This window comes from Staurois parvus, unplaced genomic scaffold, assembly GCF_062004578.1.
Source record: "Staurois parvus isolate SC_StPar_1 unplaced genomic scaffold, SC_StPar_1.0 ptg000544l, whole genome shotgun sequence".
NCBI lineage: Eukaryota > Metazoa > Chordata > Amphibia > Anura > Ranidae > Staurois > Staurois parvus.
Genome location: NW_028318340.1, coordinates 5,287,944 through 5,311,053, shown reverse-complemented (window position 1 = coordinate 5,311,053; position 23,110 = coordinate 5,287,944). Strand labels below are relative to the sequence as shown.

General features: G+C 39.6%; 2 protein-coding genes across 7 annotated transcripts in view; one reads left to right on the top strand and one right to left on the bottom strand.

The window, feature by feature from the left end:
- NBEA (neurobeachin) overlaps positions 1-23,110 on the top strand; it is an 881,324-nt gene that overhangs the window by 646,983 nt on the left and 211,231 nt on the right. For all 6 annotated transcript variants that reach the window (XM_089690860.1, XM_089690861.1, XM_089690859.1 and 3 more), the window contains one exon: positions 6,426-6,562. In XM_089690860.1, coding sequence (XP_089546986.1) covers positions 6,426-6,562 — 137 coding nt within the window. The remainder of the gene's footprint in view (positions 1-6,425; positions 6,563-23,110) is intronic.
- Positions 8,642-11,771, bottom strand: MAB21L1 (mab-21 like 1). The gene has a single exon (XM_089690857.1). The coding sequence runs from the start codon at positions 11,470-11,472 to the stop codon at positions 10,393-10,395; it is 1,080 nt and encodes a 359-aa protein (XP_089546983.1). The 5' UTR covers positions 11,473-11,771; the 3' UTR covers positions 8,642-10,392.

The following is a 23,110-nucleotide window of genomic DNA, read 5'->3' as shown; positions in this document are numbered from 1 at the left end:
GTTCCTAGAACAAAGGTGCCACACCCAGGATCCAGGACTCCTCTATAAGATGTCACTTTTGGTTTCACTATCCCTTTCTTTTAACCATCCCTTTGTTATTTGTTTATATATTTTTTAAAAGAATGACTCCAGTTGTATGTAAATTCACCAATATAACAGAGATTGATGAGGCAGGGTATGTTCATCTGTTGTGCCTACAGAGAGTAATGTGTGAAATGTAACAAAGTATAGGGTAGTGCCATAGATGTGGTGCAGTGTTGTGAAAATTGGAAAATGTAGCTGAAAGGAGGTTTGGAAAAAAATCATCTAAAAAATAGTTGGATTGTTTTTTTTGAAAGCTTGTTAAGAGGAAAGATCTGTTAAGTGAGAACACAGAAAATCTGCAAAATTTCGATTCTACCTTGTGTAAACATTTTAATATGGGATCTGAGGAGAGCAGAGCATCTCCCAGAGGGGATTATAACATAATCCTCTCTCTATAGCTGGAGTGGATTAACTTCACATTCTCAGAGGGGTTTGGATGCTCCTTTTGACTGCAACAAGACGTCCTTCCTCCCCAGACATGTGTGATCGCACCCCCTGCACACCGCACACACATCACATTAGGACAATTCATAATCTCTCTCTTTGTTCCCATAAATCCAGACAATATGATTCTGTAAATTGAAAATTCTATAGATGTATTTATAGAGGATGGCGAGGCTCCGACGATTTCATATGATTGTCACATTCACCTGCGTCCTCAAGTCTCCTGAACATACATGTGAATTTGTATGAAAGGCAGCAACATGGGTAGTCCGATGCCAACCTGACAGGTCCTGTCCATTGGAGACCACAGCTGCCCAGCCTATTGTTTGTCAACCCTGAATGGTTTAGGGGAGTGCCTGCTATACTTGTACTGTCAGTTCATCTGCCAGATCAGATCACTGTAATGGTGGCCATACATCCCTCTAAATCATCGATATCTCTTTTGATAGGAACATTTGATCTATAGCTGACAACCCATTCTATGTTTATGCCACACACACAAAGTGGATTTTTACTGATAGTTCAGATCCAGTTGAAAGTAAATTGCAATGCAAGTTATAGCTATTTGAACGTAGATTTGATCAGATAAAAAAAATTGAAGTGTTTGTGGTCACTATGGGGTTGCCCATGCACTATACTATCTGATTGTATAATTTCTGTACAATCTCGTTTAGCTTTACCAAAACTATATAATATGTAGACAAACCTAATCAATCACCTTAGTACCAAATCAGGTGGGCCCTTAAGCTGGTCATGCATTATACCATTTTTTTTGTTCAATTTTCTTTAAATTTACCTTCAGCTATGTAGTGTAAGGGCCTGCCTGATTGCATACAAGTTGAAAGTGTTTAGGTTTGACCTCATATTATATGGTTTTGGTAAACCTAAAGAAAAATTGTACAAGAAAATTGTATAGTGTGTGGCCAGCCTTAACTTACCATAGATCTTTTTTTTTTCAATCAGCCAGAGGGCTGATTGGGAAAAAAGAAAAAGACAATAGATTCCTCTGCTGCCAGAATACACTGATCAGCCATGCAACCCATTGGCTGCAGCACTGATCAAACAAAATAATTCTGACAACCCTGTTGGTAAGAAATCAACCATTAGATCAACTTCTTATCAACGAGAACAGCCATAGATGGATTGATAATTGGCTGGTCCCTGCTGAACTAGTGGAATTTTAAAGTCCGGATCCACCCCAGAGTCTGGAGCGGCACCTGGCTCAGCCTCTCAGCCAGCCTCTGAGAGCCTGAACCAGCCACTCTCTCCCCCTCCACAGTCCAGCTCTCTAGTGAGCATTGGGGGGGCATAGCAGACAGCGGTGACTGACAGTCAGAGGCTGACAATCAGCCTGTGTCTACACCCACCTGTCCATCAGAAGCTGGCTGAAAGGGCATGCTGGAAAACCAGCATCCGATCAGTGCTGGCAGTGTGTTTTGGTGGGGGGCGGGGGGAGATCACTGTACTAACATTGGATCATTAGTAGAGAACTCCTCCCGAGTGCTTCAGTTTTTTTTTCATTCAGCCACTGGGTTGAATGAAAAAAACTGGTGTGTACCCAGCTTTACAACTTTTCTATACAATTTCCTTTAGATCTAAACATAACTATAGTTACAAAGTTAGTCTGGCTGGAAAAAGACAAAAGTCCATCCAGTTCAAATATTAAAAAAAAAAAAAAGTTATCCTACACCAACAGTTGATCCAGAGGAAGGCAAAAAACCCAGCAAAGCATGATCCAATTTGTTTCTGCAGGGGAAAAAAAATTCCTTCCTGATCCCCCGAGAGGCAATCGGATATTCCCTGGATCAACCTTACCTATAAATGTTAGTATCCAGTTATATTCTGTGTATCTAAGAAAGAATCCAGGACTTTTTTGAAGCCATCCACTGAGCTGGCCAGAGCCAACTCTTGAGGGAGTCTATGCCACTTTTTCACAGCTCTCACTGTGCAGAAACCTTTCCATGTTTGGAGATTAAATCTCTTTTCCTCCAGACGTAAAGAGTGCCCCCTTGTCCTCTGTGATGACCTCAGGATGAATAACTCTACACCGAGTTCACTATATGAACCACTGATGTATTTATACATGTTGATCACATCCCCCCCTTAATCTCCTCTTCTCAAGAGAGAATGCATTCAGTTCCTCTAATCTTTCCTCATAGCTGAGCTCCTCCATGCCTCTTACCAGTTTGTTTGTCCTTCTCTGTACTACCTCCAGTTCCCCAATGTTCTTTTTGTGAATTGGTGCCCAAAACTGAACTGCATATTTCAGATGAGGCGTTACTAATGATTTGTACCGGGGTAATATGATATCTCTCTCTGGAGTCTATACCTCTTTTAATACAAGAGAGGATTTTGCTCACTTTAGAAACTGCAGCTTGGCATTGCATGCCATTATTAAGCTTGTGATCTACCAGAACTCCCAGATCCTTCTCCACCATTGATTCCCCCAATTGTACCCTCCCAGTATGTATGATGCATGCATATTCTGAGCCCCCAAGTGCATAACCTTACATTCATTAACATTAAACCTCATTTGCCACAGTCGCCCAAACTATATTGTTGGTAGTTGTACAAGTGTCTACCTGATTGGATAGTTTCGGGAGATCCTTGTATAACATAGTTTTGGTAAGATTCTAATGTATATGTTGACCTTAAGGCTGGCCATAAACTATATAATCTGATTGTACAATCTCTGTGTAATTTCTTTTAGGTGGACTACAAAATCTAAACAATTCATTTAATATCACATCAGACAGGCCCTTGCACTACATAGAATGTTGCAGACCTAAAGGAGATTGTACAATCAGATTGTATTATGTATAGACAGCCTTATGTCTATGGTCTTATTCTGCACTGGTGGATGTCATGTAGTTGCTGTGAGTAATGTAGACCATTTTAATTCTGCACACCCATCACAACTCCTAAAAATTGACTGCTATATAATCCCGGTGCTGTAACGTGCAATCAGATTTCGTGTTTTACTGCTCCGGCCAATTTATGCCAAGTCTGATTATTATGGGGGTTATTTACTAAAACTGCATGGTGCAAAATCAGGTGCAGCTCTGCAGAGAAACCAATCAGCTTCCATGTTTTATTGTCAAAGCTTACGGCTTGGTTCACACTGTGCATGTGGGTGCGGGAATTTCATTGGTTCCTGCCATTCATTCTCCACGCATCGCAGCCCGTAGTGCAATTGTGGGTGCAGGAGCTACAGGGAAATCGCAGGTTTCCCTGCAGCCACGTTTTCAGAAAGGCTCTTGCACCTTTCTGTTGTAGGAAACACGGCACAGCAGTCCATTCAAATGCCTGGGCTGCCATGCCTGAGCAAATTTGACCACAGGGCCCGCAATAGTTTGAACCAAGGGTAATTGAACAAGCTGAAGGTAGAAGCTGATTGGCTACCATCCACAGTTTCACCAGATTCTGGATGCTCGTTTTATTAGATCTCCCTTAGTGTTGCTTCATTTTACATATTCATGCATTTTGAACTACCTGGCTGAATTAGGGGTGCAGAAGCTGCAAACCAAGGAACCAACATAGAAAACAGAAGGAAATTTAGGGCTGGGTGCCCTTTGTTTGATTTTTCCCAGATGTTGAAGTTGAAAGCTGATTGGTTCCTACTCTGGGATGCAGCAAAAGCTCCAGTTATTTATATTTCCCCACTGACCTTTTACAGCCCTTACAGAGAGAGCTGGATCAGGCTGTATATTGGCAGTAGAAGGGTTAAGGGCAGGGGTAGGCCAGTCCTGGCACTGTGTAGAGAGAGGGCCCATGTGATGTGTATCATCTGACCAGGTCACCAGTGCTGCCACCTTTTTGTCCCTGTGTGTAAGCAACAAATCCCAGAATGTGCAGTCTCCCTGTCTCATCATATGCTGCATGCAGTGTGACAGCTGTCTGGGGGTAAAGAGCCAGTATATGGAGAGACGATGATGCCGGTGGCGCCATGTTATATGCTGGCACTTGTCTCTTCATGCCACTGTCATCTAATGTCACTCCTCACTTATCTCATACAGCAGATGAGGGGGAGGATGGATAAAGGCCTCCACCATTTCACTCCAATGTCCCAGTGTACAGTATCTTACATGTCTTGTTAACGTCACCCACCATGTACCAGTGTCACCCAGTTCTGCAACACGTGTGCCTGCTGTCATATAGATCAAACTGTGTATACAGAATACCAATGAGCCATTCTTTCCTATAGGCAGACTCATCACAGGGATAACAGGACTGGAGCCCAGTGGGGGGGGGGGGACATTCATCCAGACTGGGGGGACATTGCCATACACATGTCTGATGAAAAGATGTCCTTAGATAGGGAGCTTACCCAATACCCCTGATAGGTGTCTATAGCTGTGCACCTCCAATAGGAATTGCTGCAATGATTCTAGTCAAAACGTATTTATTCCACATATTACTTAGATTTGCTTGTTACTGTTAATACAACATTATTTAGCCCTGTTATATGTATCCTCTGTGTCCTGAGATCCCAGGGCAGGTCTGATTTATTGGACAGCTCAACCTAAATAGGGCGGCCATACATTATACAATTTTCTTGTTCAATTTCCTTTAGATTTACCTTCAACTATGTAGTGCAAGGGCCTGCCTGATTGCATACAAACTGAAAGTTTTCCGTTTGACCTCATATTATACGGTTTTTGGTAAATCTAAATTAAAATTGTATAATGTATAGCCAGCCTTACTAATACCATTCACAAGTGTCTGTATAAAGATCAATGAGTTTATGGAGCATTGCTGTGCTTCCCCATGATAGCTGTTATGCTAGGCAAACTGAGGCACCGCAATGACTTTCCATAGTTTTCTTGTCAGTTATAGCTAGACTGGTTAGCTTTATGTTGGGTAATACCCTGCTACTATTTATTATTTACTGGAATCTGGACATATACCTGTGTGGATGCTATGAAGGGCTACTTACCTAAAATTGTGAGAATATACTGTGTGTCTGTGTATATATATATATATATGTGTGTGTGTGTGTGTATAGTCCTTTTCAGCATTATTTTGATTGCAGGAATTTTTTACCTCTAATATACTACACAACCATATAAAAATAGATGTGGTGTGTGTGTATATATTAGATTATATTTATATATAAATATAATCTATCTCGGTGGAAAAATGCAACCTTTTTTTTCATTTTTTTTAAATGACAACATACAGGTCACTTGTATTTCACGTGTATATTTACCTTCTATTTTATAGTGACTGCCTATTAATTCCTCATTGTTGAAAATTAAACTATGGCAGTGTAAAGCCACTTAGTATAAATGAATGATATTCACTGTATAGAAGGTGCCTATATTGACTAGACATAAAAGATTCTGCCTGACCTATTTTCTATAAGAGATAAAGGACCACGCACTTTATACACACACCTATCACTAGACAACTGATTTTTGATATCTGTACTTTCTAACAGTTTTATCTAACGATTATGGTGGATTTGCATATTGTATAGAGGCATTGGTGTCCCTGTATGTATGGCATCATACCACCCATTAGACAGGCAGGTGCAGAGTGCTGTACAATCCCATATAAACGTATAGAATATAGAATAATGGCAGATTCTGGAGTACAGGACATTTTCATACTGACTACATTGTTTAATTTAATGTATTTGGTTTTTTTTTTCTTTAAATAAAATCAACATTTCTTTCTCGTGTAGCACTCAGATATATATGTAGAAAATCGTTGTTGTATTCTGGAAATGAATAATCCTAACACGATTAGATGAAGATACTAACAGACTAATGTCACAATTGCTTTCCCGTGCCCAGCAAGCTGTGCCCCCCACCCCAGATGTGGCATCCCTGCCCTGGGGATCACCCTGGTCCTGGTGGGAGATGTGAGCCTTGATGTCTCTGTCTGTGTTACAGGTCCAGTGGTGCTGAGCACCCCAGCACAGCTCATTGCACCCATCGTGGTGGCCAAAGGCACCCTCTCCATCACCACCACTGAAATCTACTTTGAGGTAGATGAAGAAGACCCCTGCTTCAAGAAGATCGACCCCAAAGTAAGTACATTTCATATATATATTGTGTGTGTGCTGCATTAGCCCAACAAACTAGAATATTTCTAAAGTTTATACATAAATGTGATTTAGTATTTTAGCTTTTTGCAGTCGTTTGTTTTTTAGTTTATGTACACTATGTCCCATAATATTTTAGATTAAAATTATAAAGTTATTCCATCTTTTTATAATTCTAATGTTTTATGAATTAAAATCCAATCCATTAATTTTATATTACACCTTCGATATGCAGCATAATGTTATATGTTTATAATCATAATATTTTAAGTATTAAAATCAAATCCATTTATTTAATAACACTTCTCTATATGCAGTATAATGTTGTTATATGATATGTTTATAATTAGAATATTTTAAAACAAGTCCATGTATTTTATAATACATCTGCTGTATGCAGCATAATGGTATTATATAATATGTTTATAAGTAGAATATTGTAAGTATTGAAATGAAATCAATGTATTTATAATACATCTGCTATATGCAGCATAATGGTATTATATGATGTTTATAATTAGAATATTGTAAGTATTGAAATGAAATCAATGTATTTATAATACATCTGCTATATGCAGCATAATGGTATTATATGATGTTTATAATTAGAATATTGTAAGTATTGAAATGAAATCCATGTATTTATAATACATCTGCTATATGCAGCATAATGGTATTATATGTTTATAAATAGAATATTGTAAGTATTGAAATGAAATCCATGTATTTATAATACATCTGCTATATGCAGCATAATGGTATTATATGTTTACAAATAGAATATTGTAAGTATTGAAATGAAATCCATGTATTTATAATACATCTGCTATATGCAGCATAATGGTATTATATGTTTACAAATAGAATATTGTAAGTATTGAAATGAAATCCATGTATTTATAATACATCTGCTATATGCAGCATAATGGTATTATATGATGTTTATAATTAGAATATTTTAAGTATTAAAATGAAATCCATGTATTTATAATACATCTGCTATATGCAGCACGTAATTTTTATTAATTTTAAACTTGTAGGACGTTTTAGCGTTTATTTGTATTTCCAATTGAATTGTGTTTTCTTTAATATTTTTGATGCATCATACATTGTCGGGATTTATTTGGGTTCTAAATAGTTACTGACAAATGGCGGGTATTTTTGTGTGATGATTGCATCGATTATGGAGTTTTGTGATGTGTCCTTTTTGAAGGAAGTTAAATAGCATTTTCTAGCCTAGAAAATAAATTAATTCTCCTGATATTAGGATAAATGTTTTTGTTCTTCGGTATTATAAAAAAAATAAAACTTACTTTTATTTAAAGAATTACCAAAATAATAAATTAAATGCTAGTTACCACAAACCGTTTTGTTATACTAGTAACGTTAAATATGTATTTTAAAAATATACAAAAATATTTCAATTTGGATGTGCAACAAAAGTGCTTTTTTTTTTACTAAATTGTTTTTCTAAATATAATTTTAATAACGTTTTTGGTAAGGAATTGTTTGCCCGAGTTTGTTTTTATTAACGTTTCAATTTATTGCTATAATTATATTTCTGGTAATAGAATAACAGAAAAAAATAAAAACAATATAAATAAAATATAATATACCTCATATTAATAAAATAATAGAAACAGTGTGCTTTTATATTTACAGAGGCTGAGGTTTAGGAATATGAACAAATAGGTTTTTTTTTCTGTGTATGTATAGATTTTTGTGAATATATTCTTCATTGTTTGAAATACTTTTCTAATATTACAAACTCCAGTGAATACAGAGATTAGTGTTGTTAGTGTATATTGTATACTATCGTTTATTTTAGACAAAAACAATGTACAAATGTTGATTTATCTCCGTGGCCGTAAATAAATGAATCCACTAATTTGTAACAATTATCCTTTGTAAATGTGACAGTTGTTGTTGTTTCTGTTATGTAATGTCACTGTCAGGAACCCTCCTCCTGCATGCACTACAATACATGGTCGGCCACTTTTATTTCTCCATTTCTGAAAGTGAAAGTATCTTCATTCTGGACGATGAAAGAATCACGCCACTCTATATTTTTAGGTCATTTATTTGCTGATCATTAAATTAAAATTGGCAACAGTTTTTTTTTTTGTTTTAAATTCTAAAATCACAGAAGTCATTAAATCCAGTGTATCTCAAGTGCATTTTCAAATATATAGAATTCGAAGCGCCAGCATATAAGCAAAAAAAAAAAAAAATCAAATTTCATTTGAATATATTTAAATAACATTTCAAGTATATTTATGGAATGTTAAGAATAGAACGAGCATTCTGAAACAAACAAAAAAAATGTAAACTTCGGAGTTCTGACACTTTTCATAGACATGAGAAAAGCTACCTTGTATCTTCAGAGCAGATTCTGTTCTTTTGTATCCAAAAGGGAAATGAAAACTTCACCAGATCACAGAACAACAAACAGCCACAACCTCAAAGACACTGCGAGTCACAAGATTCGGGGGACAGGGGGGTGATGATAAAAAAAATGGGGTCCATGGGTGTGGGAGGTGTTTGTTCGGGTGGCAGATCCAGAGCTTCTTGTGTTTTATAATCCAGGTTCAGGGGAGGACGATGGAGCCATTGATTTTCAGACATGGAAATCGTATCAATAAAATAGGTCAGGCTGAAATGATTTCTTGCTCTGTCAACCTTCCTTTGTTTAAAGAAGCATAAAAAATTGTATCCATCTAAAATCCTTCTTGAGTATAAAAAAAAATTGTATCCATCTAAAATCAGATTGGGGAGAAGTGCAGTGCTTAAGGGGAACAGAGCCTGGTGGCCCCAGTGCCATGGAATGGAAGGAAGTGGGGGAGGGGGGGTCTGTAGTCCAGGGGAGTGAAGTGCCCAGTGTCTATGGGAGCTTTTAGAGCTTCTCCATGATCTTGGGGACTTTGGTGGAGAGGTTGGTTTTCCAGGTGAATGGAGGTTTCATCTGGGTGGGTAGGTTTGTTGCCCAGGGAAATAAAGTATCCATGGAAGCTTTTAGGTCTTTTCTAGGCTCTTGGGGTATGGGTGGGCAGGTCTGTAGTCCAGGGGAATGAAGTGCCCACAGGAACTTTTAGAGCTTCTCCAGGCTCTTGGGGCTTGGGAGGGTCGGTAGGTTTGCTCAGGAGAATGAAGTGTTCATGGAGGCTATTAGGTCTTATCTAGGCTCTTGGGGCATGGGAGGGTGGCTAGGTCTGTAGTCCAGGGGGATGAAGTGCCCATGGGAGGTTTTAGAGCTTCTCTATGCTCTTGGGTTATGGGAAGGTGGGTAGGTCTGTAGTCCAGGGGAATAAAGTGCCCATGGAAGCTTTGGAGTTTCTCCAGGCTCTTGGGGCATGGAAGGGTGGGGGGTTGTATTCCAGGTGAATGAAGTGTCCATTGTCCATGGGAGCTTTTAGATCTTCTCCAGGCTCTTGGGACATGGAAAGATTGGTAGGTCTGTAGTCCAGGGGAAAGACGTTCCTAGTGTCAATGGGAGCTTTTAGATCTTCTTTAGGTTTTTGGGGCATGGAAGGGTGAGGGGGTGGTATTCCAGGTAAATTAAGGTTTCACCTGGGTAGGTGGCTTATATTCCAGGTGAATGACGTGTCCATGGGAACTTTTAGGTCATGTCCAGGCTCTTGGGGCATGGAAGGGTGGGGATCCAGGTGAATGAAGGTTTCACCTGGGTGGGGTGGTTTGTATTCCAGGTGAATGTAGTGCCCAATGTCCATGGGAACTTTTCGGTCTTCTCCAGGCTCTTGGGGGCATGGAAGGGTGGGAGTCCAGGTGAATGAAGTGCCCAGTGTCCATAGGAGGTTTTAGAGCTTCTCCAGGCTCTTGGGGTTGGTGAGGATCTCCCGGGCCAGCCTCCAGGTCTGCTTGGCGGCGTTCTCCAGGGAGGAGTGGGGTTTGCCCTGGAAGAGGTCCAGGTTGGGCAGGAAGTAGTGCGGGCACCTCCGGCACTGCAGGCAGGAGATGAGTTGGAGCAGGATGCCATTGAGCCTGTCGCCTAGGCACGCCTCGTCCCAGTCCGACTCCCTGGGGTGCTTCTCGCACTCGTAGGAGACCAGAGTCTTCATGTTGTAGTTGTTGAGGGGCTGGCCGGGCAGTTCCAGATGCCGGTCCCGGAGGGTTTTCAGCAAGGACAGGCATTTCTTCCTACAGCCGCCCAGCTGCAGCCGGTTCTCGGCCTCGGCGAACTGCAGCACCCAGGCGTCACTCTCTGCCGAGCTCTGCTTGCCGGCCAGGGTATGGCACTCCTTGGACAGCAGGTTGAAGCCCTCCGCCTTGACCTCGGCCACCCGGTTGGGGCCCGGCCAGGGGATGTGGGGTAAGGGCCAGTGGGCAGCGCTGCGGGGCCAGATGCCAGTACACTTGAAGGCCGGGGTGATCTGCACCACGTAGCGGTCCCGGATCCTCAGCTTGACCTCGCTGGTGTCGGCCACCATCTTGACCACATCCCTGTAGCTGCACTTGTCCACGGCCTGGGCCACCAGAGTCTGGAAGCGGGAGCGGATCTTCCTGGCGGACAGGTAGCCGGAGGCGGTGATGAACTCCACCCACAGGGACATGCTCCTCTTCCGACCATCGCTCAGCTTCAGCACCGCACAGCCCGGCAGGGAGCCGTCATCCACGAAGTTGAAGACCCCCATCTGGTTGAGGTAGAGGACCACCTCGAACTCGGTGGGGGAGATGACCTCCAGGCCCTCGTAGCGGTTGTCCATCTCATTGAGGGAGCTGATGAAGCGGGGCTCCTGCACCTCCACCTCCTTCAGCACGTCCGACACCACCTTGCACACCTCCCGGATGGTCTTGGCGATGGCCGCCTTCCTGGCCTGGCACTTCTCGTTGTAGTACTTGTTCAGGTGGTAGACCAGCTTGGCCTGGGCGGCGATCATGTTGGGGCAGAGATCCGGGTTGTACACCGGAGTCTCGCAGTAAGCCGACGGATCCAAGGCGGCTGCTGGGGAGGGAGCCAACTTTCTGCAGAAGAGCCGGGGCTCCCGGGCTGGAGTCAGGACGGCGGATGGGGCCCCTAGGAGGATGGCATGGAAGGGGGGACACGCTCCCGGCCCCTCCTCCGGCGCTGGGCACCACACGAGACAGAGGGAGGGAGGGGGACTGTAGTCCGAGCACGGTCCCGGGGACAGAGGACACTCTACACCGTCTATGGAGCTGGATGGGGAGTACTACTGAGCCGTTCATATAAAGGGAGGGCCGGGAGAGCGGCCAATCGCCATCAGCACAGTCTCCGCCTTCACCCGAATCACCCCCCACCCCCTCCCCCCAAAATCTCAGTCTACTGTGTGTATGGAGAGGGCAAGGTGGGCACCCCACCTGTCACCTACCTATCATCATCATGGGGGGGGGGGGGGGTCTATGGAGGGATCATTCACCTCTGTCTGCAGAGTAAAAGACACTACTTCTACTATCTGTACATTCATCATATGGGGGGGGGCACAAGGTATATATCATCTCCTACAATCCTCCTCCACACCGGACTACACTCTATTCCGCCTGTACAAACTACACAGCCATTTATAGCAATAGTAAATACACACACGTGGCATCGATCGATCGATCTCTGAGTTATCTAATTGATCGATCTATCGAATTGCTCCATCTGTCTATCGTTCTCTTTTTCTCTTTCTTTCTGAGTAATCTAGTTTATCGATCTCGAACAGGTTTATCTGGTTATCTATCTGATCGATCTCTCTCTTTATCATATATATATATTTGATCTATCATTCTCCAATTGATCGGGAGTTGGTCCATCTATCTAACTGCTCTGATCCCTAGTTCTCTCTCTCCGCTATCTATTTAATGGATCTCAAAATTGGTCTATCCATCTCTCCATATAAATTATCATCTGTCTAATTTATCTCTGGTTTATCGATCGCATCTATCTATCTATCTATCTATCTATCTATCTATCTATCTATCTATCTATCTATCTATCTATCTAATTTTAATTTTGGATCGCTCTAACTGCTCTATCTATGATGATCTCTGATTGATTGATCGATCTAACAAATTTGTCCATCTATTTCTCTCTCTGATCACTCTCCCTCTCTCTGTATGTCTTCTATCTCTCACTCTCTCATTTTTCTACCCAAGTTGATCGATCTAATCTATCTCCAGTATATCGAACGTTCTAATTTCTATCTATGTCTCTCTCTGATTTATTTATATCTATCTATCTATCTATCTATCTATCTATCTATCTATCTATCTATCGTATATATATATATATATATATATATATATATATATATATATATATATATATATATATATATGATTGTTTTTCTTTCCTGTATCTCTGAATGCACTGATTAAATGGACATCGTGTGAATACAGCGGATGATGATCTGTATGTGTGAATATGGTGTAGCTGTGTAATTGTCGGTGTAGTCTACACCCCGATCAGATTGTCAGTATTGTTGAAGATTTGATATGTCCATTGAGTTGAGTGTAGGAAGGATATGATGGAAGCGGTGCTCCGGGTCGATGTGTATATGTGGCTTCCTTCTAGGATTTCTCGCAGACAGTCGGGGAGAGATCGGTGACAGCTTTTGTTTTGTAATGTTGGTACATTTCTGATCGCTTCGTCCTAATTGGGCTGCGTTGTGTTTTCTCGGGTTGGTTCCTGGGTGGGATGGATGGATGTCAGGACTGTCATCTCCATGCTCATCCTCAGGATATCTTCTTATTGATGCCGTGTCACCAGCAGAGGATGGCTTAGCCTGTCACATGGAGTGTGCTTCCCTGACATCACACCTACCCCATGTGTCTGAGGACATGGAGGGGGTGGCTAGGCTGCATCCAGTGCAGGGCCAGGTCTTCTCCATTGATACATATACTGTATATATGCTGGGATTGTCCTCTATAGGCAGACAGGGGGGTTATGATGAACTTTCATCTCAGGTCGGGGATAGTATACAGTGCAGTACATGTCCAATGGTCACAATGGGTAGAGGTTCAGTCTTCACAGTGACAGCTCCATCCATAATACTGTCATCTGGTTATTACTGGCTGATAATAGGGGCCATCCTGATACAGGGAAGGGGGCATTTCATGTTACACAAATAAAGGGATTGCATTTATTGGTGTTATATATAAAATTGTGATTAAGATTCTCCAACAGTTTTCCTTGTTACAGGGATGGACCTGGTAGATTATATCATGATGTATCAGTGCATTGTATAGTGGGGGGGCACATACTTCTAGATTGTATATAATAGTGTATCAGTATATTGTATAGTGGGGGGGGGGTCACATACTTCTAGATTGTATATAATAGTGTATCAGTATATTGTATAGTGGGGGGCCACATACTTCTAGATTGTATATAATGGTGTATCAGTATATTGTATAGTGGGGGGGGGGGGCACACACCTCTAGATAGTATATCAGTATATTGTATAGTGGGGGGGGCACACACCTCTAGATAGTATATCAGTATATTGTATAGTGGTGGGGGGGGGGGGGGGCACACGCCTCTAGGTAGTATATCAGTATATTGTATAGTGGGGGGGGCACACACCTCTAGATAGTATATCAGTATATTGTATAGTGGGGGGGCACACACCTCTAGATAGTATATCAGTATATTGTTGTATAGTGGTGGGGGGGGGGGGCACACGCCTCTAGGTAGTATATCAGTATATTGTATAGTGGGGGGGGCACACACCTCTAGATAGTATATCAGTATATTGTATAGTGGGGGGAAACACACCTCTAGATAGTATATCAGTATATTGTTGTATAGTGGTGGGGGGGGGCACACACCTCTAGATAGTATATCAGTATATTGTATAGTGGGGGGGGGCACACACCTCTAGATAGTATATCAGTATATTGTATAGTGGGGGGGCACACCTCTAGATAGTATATCAGTATATTGTATAGTGGGGGGGCACACCTCTAGATAGTATATCAGTATATTGTATAGTGGGGGGGGGGCACACACCTCTAGATAGTATATCAGTATATTGTATAGTGGGGGGGGGGGCACACACCTCTAGATAGTATATCAGTATATTGTATAGTGGGGGGGGCACACCTCTAGATAGTATATCAGTATATTGTATAGTGGGGGGGACACACCTCTAGATAGTATATTGTATAGTGGGGGGGGGCACACCTCTATAATGTAGTATTGTATCATGGTGTTTCACATACATTTATATTGTATCATGGTAAAGATCGGTACAGTAAGGGGGGGGGGGGTACTGCTGGTGAATGTTCCAGGTGGTGCCCAGGTAGGTTGTGTACAGGGCCAGTTGTTGGTTGTCACAACCCCAGAAACATTGTTGCAGTGAAGATGTCCGGGAGGTGTAGACGGTGATACATTGTTGTGATGTAGGGAAGGAGAGATCACACTCATGCCAGGTAGAGATGGTGACATTGTGAAGTGGGGTGCTGTGTACAGTCTGTTGCAGTGAAGTGGAATATGTTCAGGTACAGGGTGATACGTTGTCGTACAGTCGGTGATACTTTGTTACAGTGGTGTGGTAGATTAGATTTAGCCGGTGGAGTGCTGTGTACAGTCTGTTGCGGTGAAGTGCTGCGTACAGTCGGTGATACATTGTTGTGGTGAATAGAGCTGTCAGGTCACACAAACCCAGATGCGCGCCCCCGACCAGCGTACTCCAGGCAGTGCGCGCTCATGCTGACTTCTGTCCTTCCATAGAGTGATGTGTGCGCTCTCCTTTTTGGCTCAGAGTCGGGCTCCGCACTGCCCGCACTCACCTCCCGTCTCTTAGCAACCGCCAGCGGTTCTTAACCCTCCCGGCACCGCAGCGGCTCTTCTCACCTCTGCTGAAAGGACCCCCCCTCCACCCCCCCGTGCACATCTACACCATAATCCCGGGAGAAGTGACACACCCTACGGGGAACATCACTAATAAACTCTTCTACTACAGAACCGGCGCCGGGATTGTATTCTGGCTCCATTGTTTCCGTGCATGGCCAATACAAATCCCTACTGAAGGAATCGCATCAATCAATTGGAATCTACTGCAGTTTGTTTTTGTTTAATTTTTTTCATCCATGGTATTATTATTATTATCATTACATTATGTTCTATTAAATCATTAATATTACTTTATTATCATTACATTGTTATTGAATTAAATCATTAATATTACATTATTATTATTATTATTACAGTATTAGTGTTGCATTATGTTATTAAATTAAATCATTAATATTACTTTATTATTTTATTATACAGGATTTATTATTAATTATTATCATTACATTGGTATTGAATGAATACATTATTATTATTATTATTATTACAGAATTATTACATTGTTATATTAAATCATTATTATTACATTATTATTATTATTATTATTACATGATGTTTTTGAATGTTGTTATTTTTATTCTTATGGTTTCTCCTCTGGCACTGGCAGAGCCCTCTGTTTTGGAAGTGTTTGCCCTGGTGAAAAGTTGCTTGCGATTTTTGAAATCAGTAATTCCACTGCCTGGAGCCAATTGTGCCTGGTTGCCTAGCAACCCCTCCATTATAGCCCAGCAAATGTCATATGAAGTCATTTTATGAAATAGAAAACAAATGGGAAGGAATGGCTCCCAGGCCGTTTTTTTTTTTGCATATTGTATTTGTATAAAGGAGACTTTCATTGCAGATCATGTAACACTGGAGACTAAATTAAGGTGAAGGTAGGCAACACAGCGCAATATCCACACACAGTAGAATAAAAACCCATTTCTGGGGAATTATCGCCTAAAAAAACAAAAGCCACTGAATTTGTATCTTTCTGAGTCAGTAAATATCTGATAACAAGAGCAACTGTACTCTAACAGATTTACATTTAATTTTCTCCTGAAAACAGAAATGTGAGGTGCAGGATCAGCAGAGCCCAGAGGGTGGATTTTATCTGGGGGGGGGGGGGGGTACCCGGGGACACATGCTGTACAAAAGGAAACAATTTTCAGAGATGAGGCCAGCAAAGGTCACTCTGTAGACAGGAATACAATAAGTGAGGAGAATTCTGCATGAAGGCAATTCTGACAGGGCACAGCACAGAACAACGCCTGCAACTATTTCCCTTCACCTGGTCACCATCTAACATGGGGTGCTACATACAGACTGTGCATTTCATTTCACCTTCCTTCAACTACTCCATATTAAATGGTGTTAAACACAAAATATATTTCTGTGAAGCTTGGTATTGATTCTTGGTATAAGTAAAACGAGAACACACAATTATTTTGTGTATATGCATACATTTTAGTATGTGTGTGTGTATATATATGTATGTATATATGTGTGTGTGTGTGTGTGTGTGTGTTTTTTTTTTCTTTTTCTTTCATTATATATATATTAAAATTATGTATTTTTTTACACTGATGTAAATTATATTTAAATTATATGTATATATTTTTACACCATGATGTAGAATTATATTTAAAATGTGTGTGTGTATATATAAATATATATATATATATATGCATGCATGTATGTGTCTATCTATCTATATATATATATATATATATATATATATTTACACTGTGATGTAGAGGAAAAATAATAATACAAAAATATATAAATATATATTTCATTTTCTAATCCTGCATCACCATGTTCAAGTAAAATAAGCACACACAATTATTTTATATATATTTATATATATTTTTAATTTGTAATATAGTATATAATAAAAAGAAAATATATAATTTATTTTCTAATCTTGAATTACACAATGTTCTGTTAAAGTGTTGCGTAGACCGTTTTTTTTTTCTTGTTTGTGTGTATGTTTTATCATTTATAGATGTGTCTTTACGAAACAACATTTTTAATGTTTCATTTTAGGAAAAATTAGACTAGAAAAAAAATGAATAAAGATTTTAGTCTTTAACTTGTAATGTGTTTACAAGGTATACAACACTTTCTGTTGATAGCTAGAAGTTTTTGTTATAGCCATATTTGACACTTATTTTTTTTATTCATTTAACATTTGTGTTTTGGACAGCTCTTATTTTGTTGTTTTTTTTTTGTTTTTTTTGTGGTGGAATGGTTTTATGTCTGTTAGGACATTTACACTAAGGTACATTTTTTAGAACTTTAATGTGATAGTTACAGGGTTTCTTTGTGTTTCTGAACATAAATCCTGTATTTAAAACTACATCTTATGAAAGTTGAAGTTATTTTATTTATTTATTTTTTTCAGTAGATCATTGCACAGGTTTAAAATGCTCTCAGAATGCATCTTTTTTGTGTAGCAATAGGAATCTGTAGACCTTGTGGTGTTCACTTCATTGAATGAAAAGCCACATGTGTTATAAATAAAATAAATCAAATTCTTAAAAAATGTTTTTTTTTAACAGTTAGATGACTGATTTTTGTTGTGCCTTGAGACAGCAGAGTACAAAAATAAAAACCTAATTAATTGCTCCTCTTCTTGAGGCATTTTCATTTCTCACTTGCAATATGGAATGCTTGTCAGATTTTCTGATGAATGAGTATCCTTCATTTGCATAGTTTTCACATTAACACAAAAATTAGTTTTATTTGAATGGAAACTAGTTTACATAATGATAGAAATCATTTCAAGTATGCAGCAAAAAAATATTTAATTTACTTGATTTGAAAACAAAAGAACTAAACATTTCTATATAATGTATTCTAGCAGAAAAAAAGTGTAAATGCTGCAGGTGAAAAATGTAGAAAAATATGAATTACTAAAATGACATGTAGTGTTATTTGCTCAATGTTAATTAGGTAGGTAAGTGAAATAATCGTTCAGTGTATTCAGAATGGCGCTGTTTCCTTCTATGTGACATTTGTAAAACTGTAAGATAGAACAGTGTTGAAAAGACAAAACATCACAGTTGTTTTGTATAGTAAAGTGCTTACTAGTATGTCCTACAAGAAGCTGTATTTTTGTAGCACAGCAAAGGCAACTTAAAGGCAGGCACAGTTTCCTTGCTACTTTTTAGAAGCTGGGACACAGTGGGTGCCAGCTGTCAGAGCTCAGCTAATGATGACAAATGCCCCTCTAGATGCAGATTGGAGTGCTTGCAGGCGGCTCTCAAAGTCAGCCAGATTACCTTCCTTCAGATAGTAATTTAACCTTCTAAACTCTTATGTCACACAGAAATTACAGAGTTTAATGGTTAGCATCCGCACAGCTTATTTTGCAATAGGAACAAAAGCACATCATTTTCAAGGGCAAAATTATTCAGCAAATTGTTGTGAATTATTTTAAAAATATATAAACTGAATAAAAATAAATTAACTAGCACAGACATTCATAAGGTCGTTGGATACACGTCTGTGTATCTGCCAAGTGTGTCAGTGTCCAGATTAATTTTAAATTTTTAATGGCCGTGGTCATTGTGAGCAATTATCGTCTGTGTCTAGACACAATTATAGTGAGCTCCAGACACAATTCTACTTTCTGCTAAAAATTTTAATAAAAGATGCTAAATGCCTAGAATTAGCACTTCTAATAGCACAGTAACAGCAGACACAATTTAAAAAGTAAAAGCGATTTCAGTATCGGTCTGGAATTTCTTTTTTTTTTATTTTTGGGAAACATTTGATTTAAAATACAAATCTAAAATATTTACCAAGTTAAATAAAAATGAAACTTTTTAGGTTTTACAATTGTTCATTTGAAAACAGTATGTTACAGAAATATCGCCCCCTCCCTTCTAAAGGAGCAAGAAAATGATGAAAAGGGTTAATCTTTTTGTTTGATCTGCTTTAATTCCACAGACCTGTTAATAAAGGCTGCCATGGCTGTTTTTTCAGCCTGCATTTAGTTGCTTGAAAGGCTATCAAATCAAGTCCAGAGCCAACACAAAAGAGACCCTTTTCATGTTTGGTTTGCCCCATCTGTGTCCTCTGGTGGTTTATGCATTAGGAGCTGTTGCCACATGAATCCAAATGTGCCAGGCAGTTGTTTTATGGACTCTCCCTGTGCGAGGAGGAGTTTATAAGTGGTCCGTTCTATTGTCTGTCACTCCCAGCTGACATTCTACATTCTGCTCACCATATTTGGTGGGTAATAATAACTAATGAAGCCTGGAACAGCCCTTGTTCAGAGTGATTTAATCTGTTCCTTGCATGGGCCTTTCTTTGTAGGTCTGTGGAATGTCCACTTGACACTCATTAGTTGGCGCATGCTTTGCATGTTCCCTATTGTCTGTATCCAGCTTTTATGGACAAACTTTTCCTCTAGGCTAGACTCAAAACAGACTATACATGAATTTATATAAATATATAGCTTTTACTGGATATATGCAAATAATCTATTCATTCTACTCATTGACATGTAAAAGAAAACATTGATTTTTGGAAGTAGTTTTTTTTTTATTTTATTTTTTTTTTTTTTAAATCACTTTTTATTTAAGATATGTATCATGCATGTTTATGCATTGTCTGTTTCTATTTAATGCTGTTAAAAAAATAAAACTGCATGTAAAAACTAGGCAATTTTTAAAAATGAGCACTGACTGCACTAAAAATGAAACTGTTTAAAACTGAAAGTAAAGTTATCTTAGACTTAGATTGGAAACCTGTTAGAATTTTATTGCTGTCTGTGTCCCCATTAGGAATATTCACCCTCTCTGTTACTTTTGATAATAGTGAACAGGACAAAGAAAATTCCCAATTTTGGGTTGTCTCCAGAAAAGTATTTGAGGGGAAATCTTCCAATGGGAACACTAGTTCTGGTGATCCAAGGGATTCCTATAATTTGCAGGAATTTCCTCTCACTTCCTATTTCTACTATGGGACAGGAAGTGAAGGGAAATCTCCCTAATGGGAAAAACAAGACAACAGGGTCATAACCCCTCCCTTACACTATTCAAAATGAAATAACAGCTTTTGCCTATAGTTCTAATTAGAGACGTGAGCCTTGTTTCTAACATCTACTGATATAGTCAGATAATGTTCGTGTTCTGTTACTAACATCTCATATGGTTTTTAAAATGATATTTTTAGGTATTTAAATGGCAAAGCTTTATCAAAGTAAAAATCTTACATAGAATCCACTGCTGTATTGTTTTTCATGTTGTTTAAACCAGAATGTTGTGCAAATTGTTACATTGTTGGTACTATTGTAACTGATAGTGGAAAATAAATCTCTTTATACAAATTTCCAACACTTTCTGAAAGCTGCATAGGAACTTTCTAAAGTTGGAGATCTTGGTAGTGCTCTATGCTTAGACAACTGCAAGTGATTATTCATCATGGTAACATTTAGAGTGCTTTTTTTTTTTTTCTTTCTTTCTTGAGGCGTAAATCGTGACACTGACCAACTCAATGGAAACACTTTAATTATTGTATGTCCAAGCACTGTTTTATTTGTGATGGATCTGATTAAAGTTAAACCTTTGCTAAAATAACTAGTTATGTATTTGAGTGCTTTTAATATTGTCCATTGCAATTAAGTTTTCAGAAAATCCTTTTGTAAATTTTGAATCTACCTTTATAGAATCGACATCACTCCCTCTTCTGGTGTAGTACTTCCCCTTACTTGTGGTTGGAAATCGAGCACACAATATCCCCCCCATGCCCACCAGGGAGCCTAAACAGTATGTCCCATTTTAATGTGTTTTTTTTATAATTATGACAACAATACTTTTTTTTAATAATTATGACCACAATCCTTTTTTTCCCCCCAAACATCATACATATTTCTACCTTGCAGATATCTACCAGTTGTGGATGAGGGAGGTGTGTGTTTCACTTGTCCTAGTCACCTCCTGCCTCTCTGTGCTGCCTGTGCATGTTTGTGCACAGATTAGCAGAAGATGTGTGTAGTCCCAGGGAAAGGGTGCATGCTGTGGTGGCTCCATATAGACACTGCTAGACATAGGAGCCACCACAGAAAAGGAAGTCTGGCTTGGGAATAGTACAAAAGGATCTTTGGCTGGGTAGAGGAGACAGCACACATCTTGAATATACAGGTCAGAGTAAATTTAAAGTGTAATTCCAGGATAACACTATCTAATCTTTAAACTGAATCCACACCCCTTCTAAATCATATGCCAAGTACGCATTAGAAGAAAGATGCTTTTACTTACCTATTCTCAGGATGCTCCAGTCACATAACTGGTTCTGCAGGGGAGAGGCGGGACTGCTGACAACGGATGTCCCGTTGTAAACCTATGGGTGACGATACCGCTCAGGCGCTGGCTGACACGGGGGGATCACATTACTGGATCGGAGCACCCTGAGAATAGGTAAGTATAAGGGTCTTTCTTCTACAGGGTAGTTAATGTAGGTGTTAGAAGGGGGAATGGGAGCAGTTTAAAGATTAGATCAGTTTTTATCGCAGAAATACACTTTAGGTGTTTGTATTTAACAACTTTATTATACTCGGTTTAATAACACTTTAGTGCATTGTAAAGCAAGTCCATTTAGTTGATCCCTAACAAAACTTTATAAAGGTAATACAATTTGCTAAAATGAAACCTGTCATATACAGTAAAATCAACATTTATAGAATTTCAGAAGCTCTTTTGACCTGAAATATTTTCAGATCCAGGTGAGATTAAGAAGAGGTATTTTCTTGCCCACAGCTTCCTGCTGAGTAATACCTCTAAAAGACAAGGAAGACAATCTATCCACATGCTGAAGTGGCTTGAAATCTCAAATAACGTGCAGTAAGATACACAGCTGTGAACATGATATGAAGTATTGAAATTAACATTGAATATTAAAATATTTAAACTTATGCACCTCATGCTGGGTCTAATTAGTGGGAGGCTTATGTCTACCCTATATTGTCAATTACCGTAAGTCAGCACAAATGCACCCTGGTGCTCTTATATGCTTATTAAGAGTCTCACTTTTGGACTTTTTTTTAGATGCAGTCCTTTGTCACCCAGTATCCTTCTCTTACTTGATGTGCCTCCCTATGTTCTCAATGACTATCCCCAGCAATGAAACACAGTAAAATGTTGATAGTGCACATAATTCATATAATTTGATTAAATATTCTTTGCCTTTGGCTAGTTTTGTAGGTGTTTTCTGGGTGTCTTAGCAGTGACCTGTGTTTATCCAGGGCCAAAAAATACAGGTCACCACAGATAGTGTGAACAAGGTCTTGTTTGGTAAAATAACAAACAAGTAATACCTGTTTTTTGCAGTGGTTTTGCACAGAGCAGCCCGATCATCCTCTTCATGGGTCCCCTAATAGCGCTCCTAGCTCCTCCCTTCTGCTGAGTGCCCCCAGAGCAAGCATCTTGCTATAAAGACATCCAAGCAGGCTCACTCCCAAGCCACTGCTCTGCATGTCCATTCACACACAGAGCCACAGCTTGGCCCCACCCCCTCTCTTCCTGCATTGGCCACTAGCTGTGATTGACAGCAGTGGGAGCCAATGGCTCCTGCTGCTTTCTCAGCCAATGAGGAGGGAGTCCCTGGAGATCCGAGGCTATCATGCACATCGATGGGGCTCAGGTAAGTATTAGGGTGGCTTCTGCACACAGAAGGTTTTTACCTTTATGCATAGAATACACGAAGGTATAAAAACCTTTAGCCTTTAC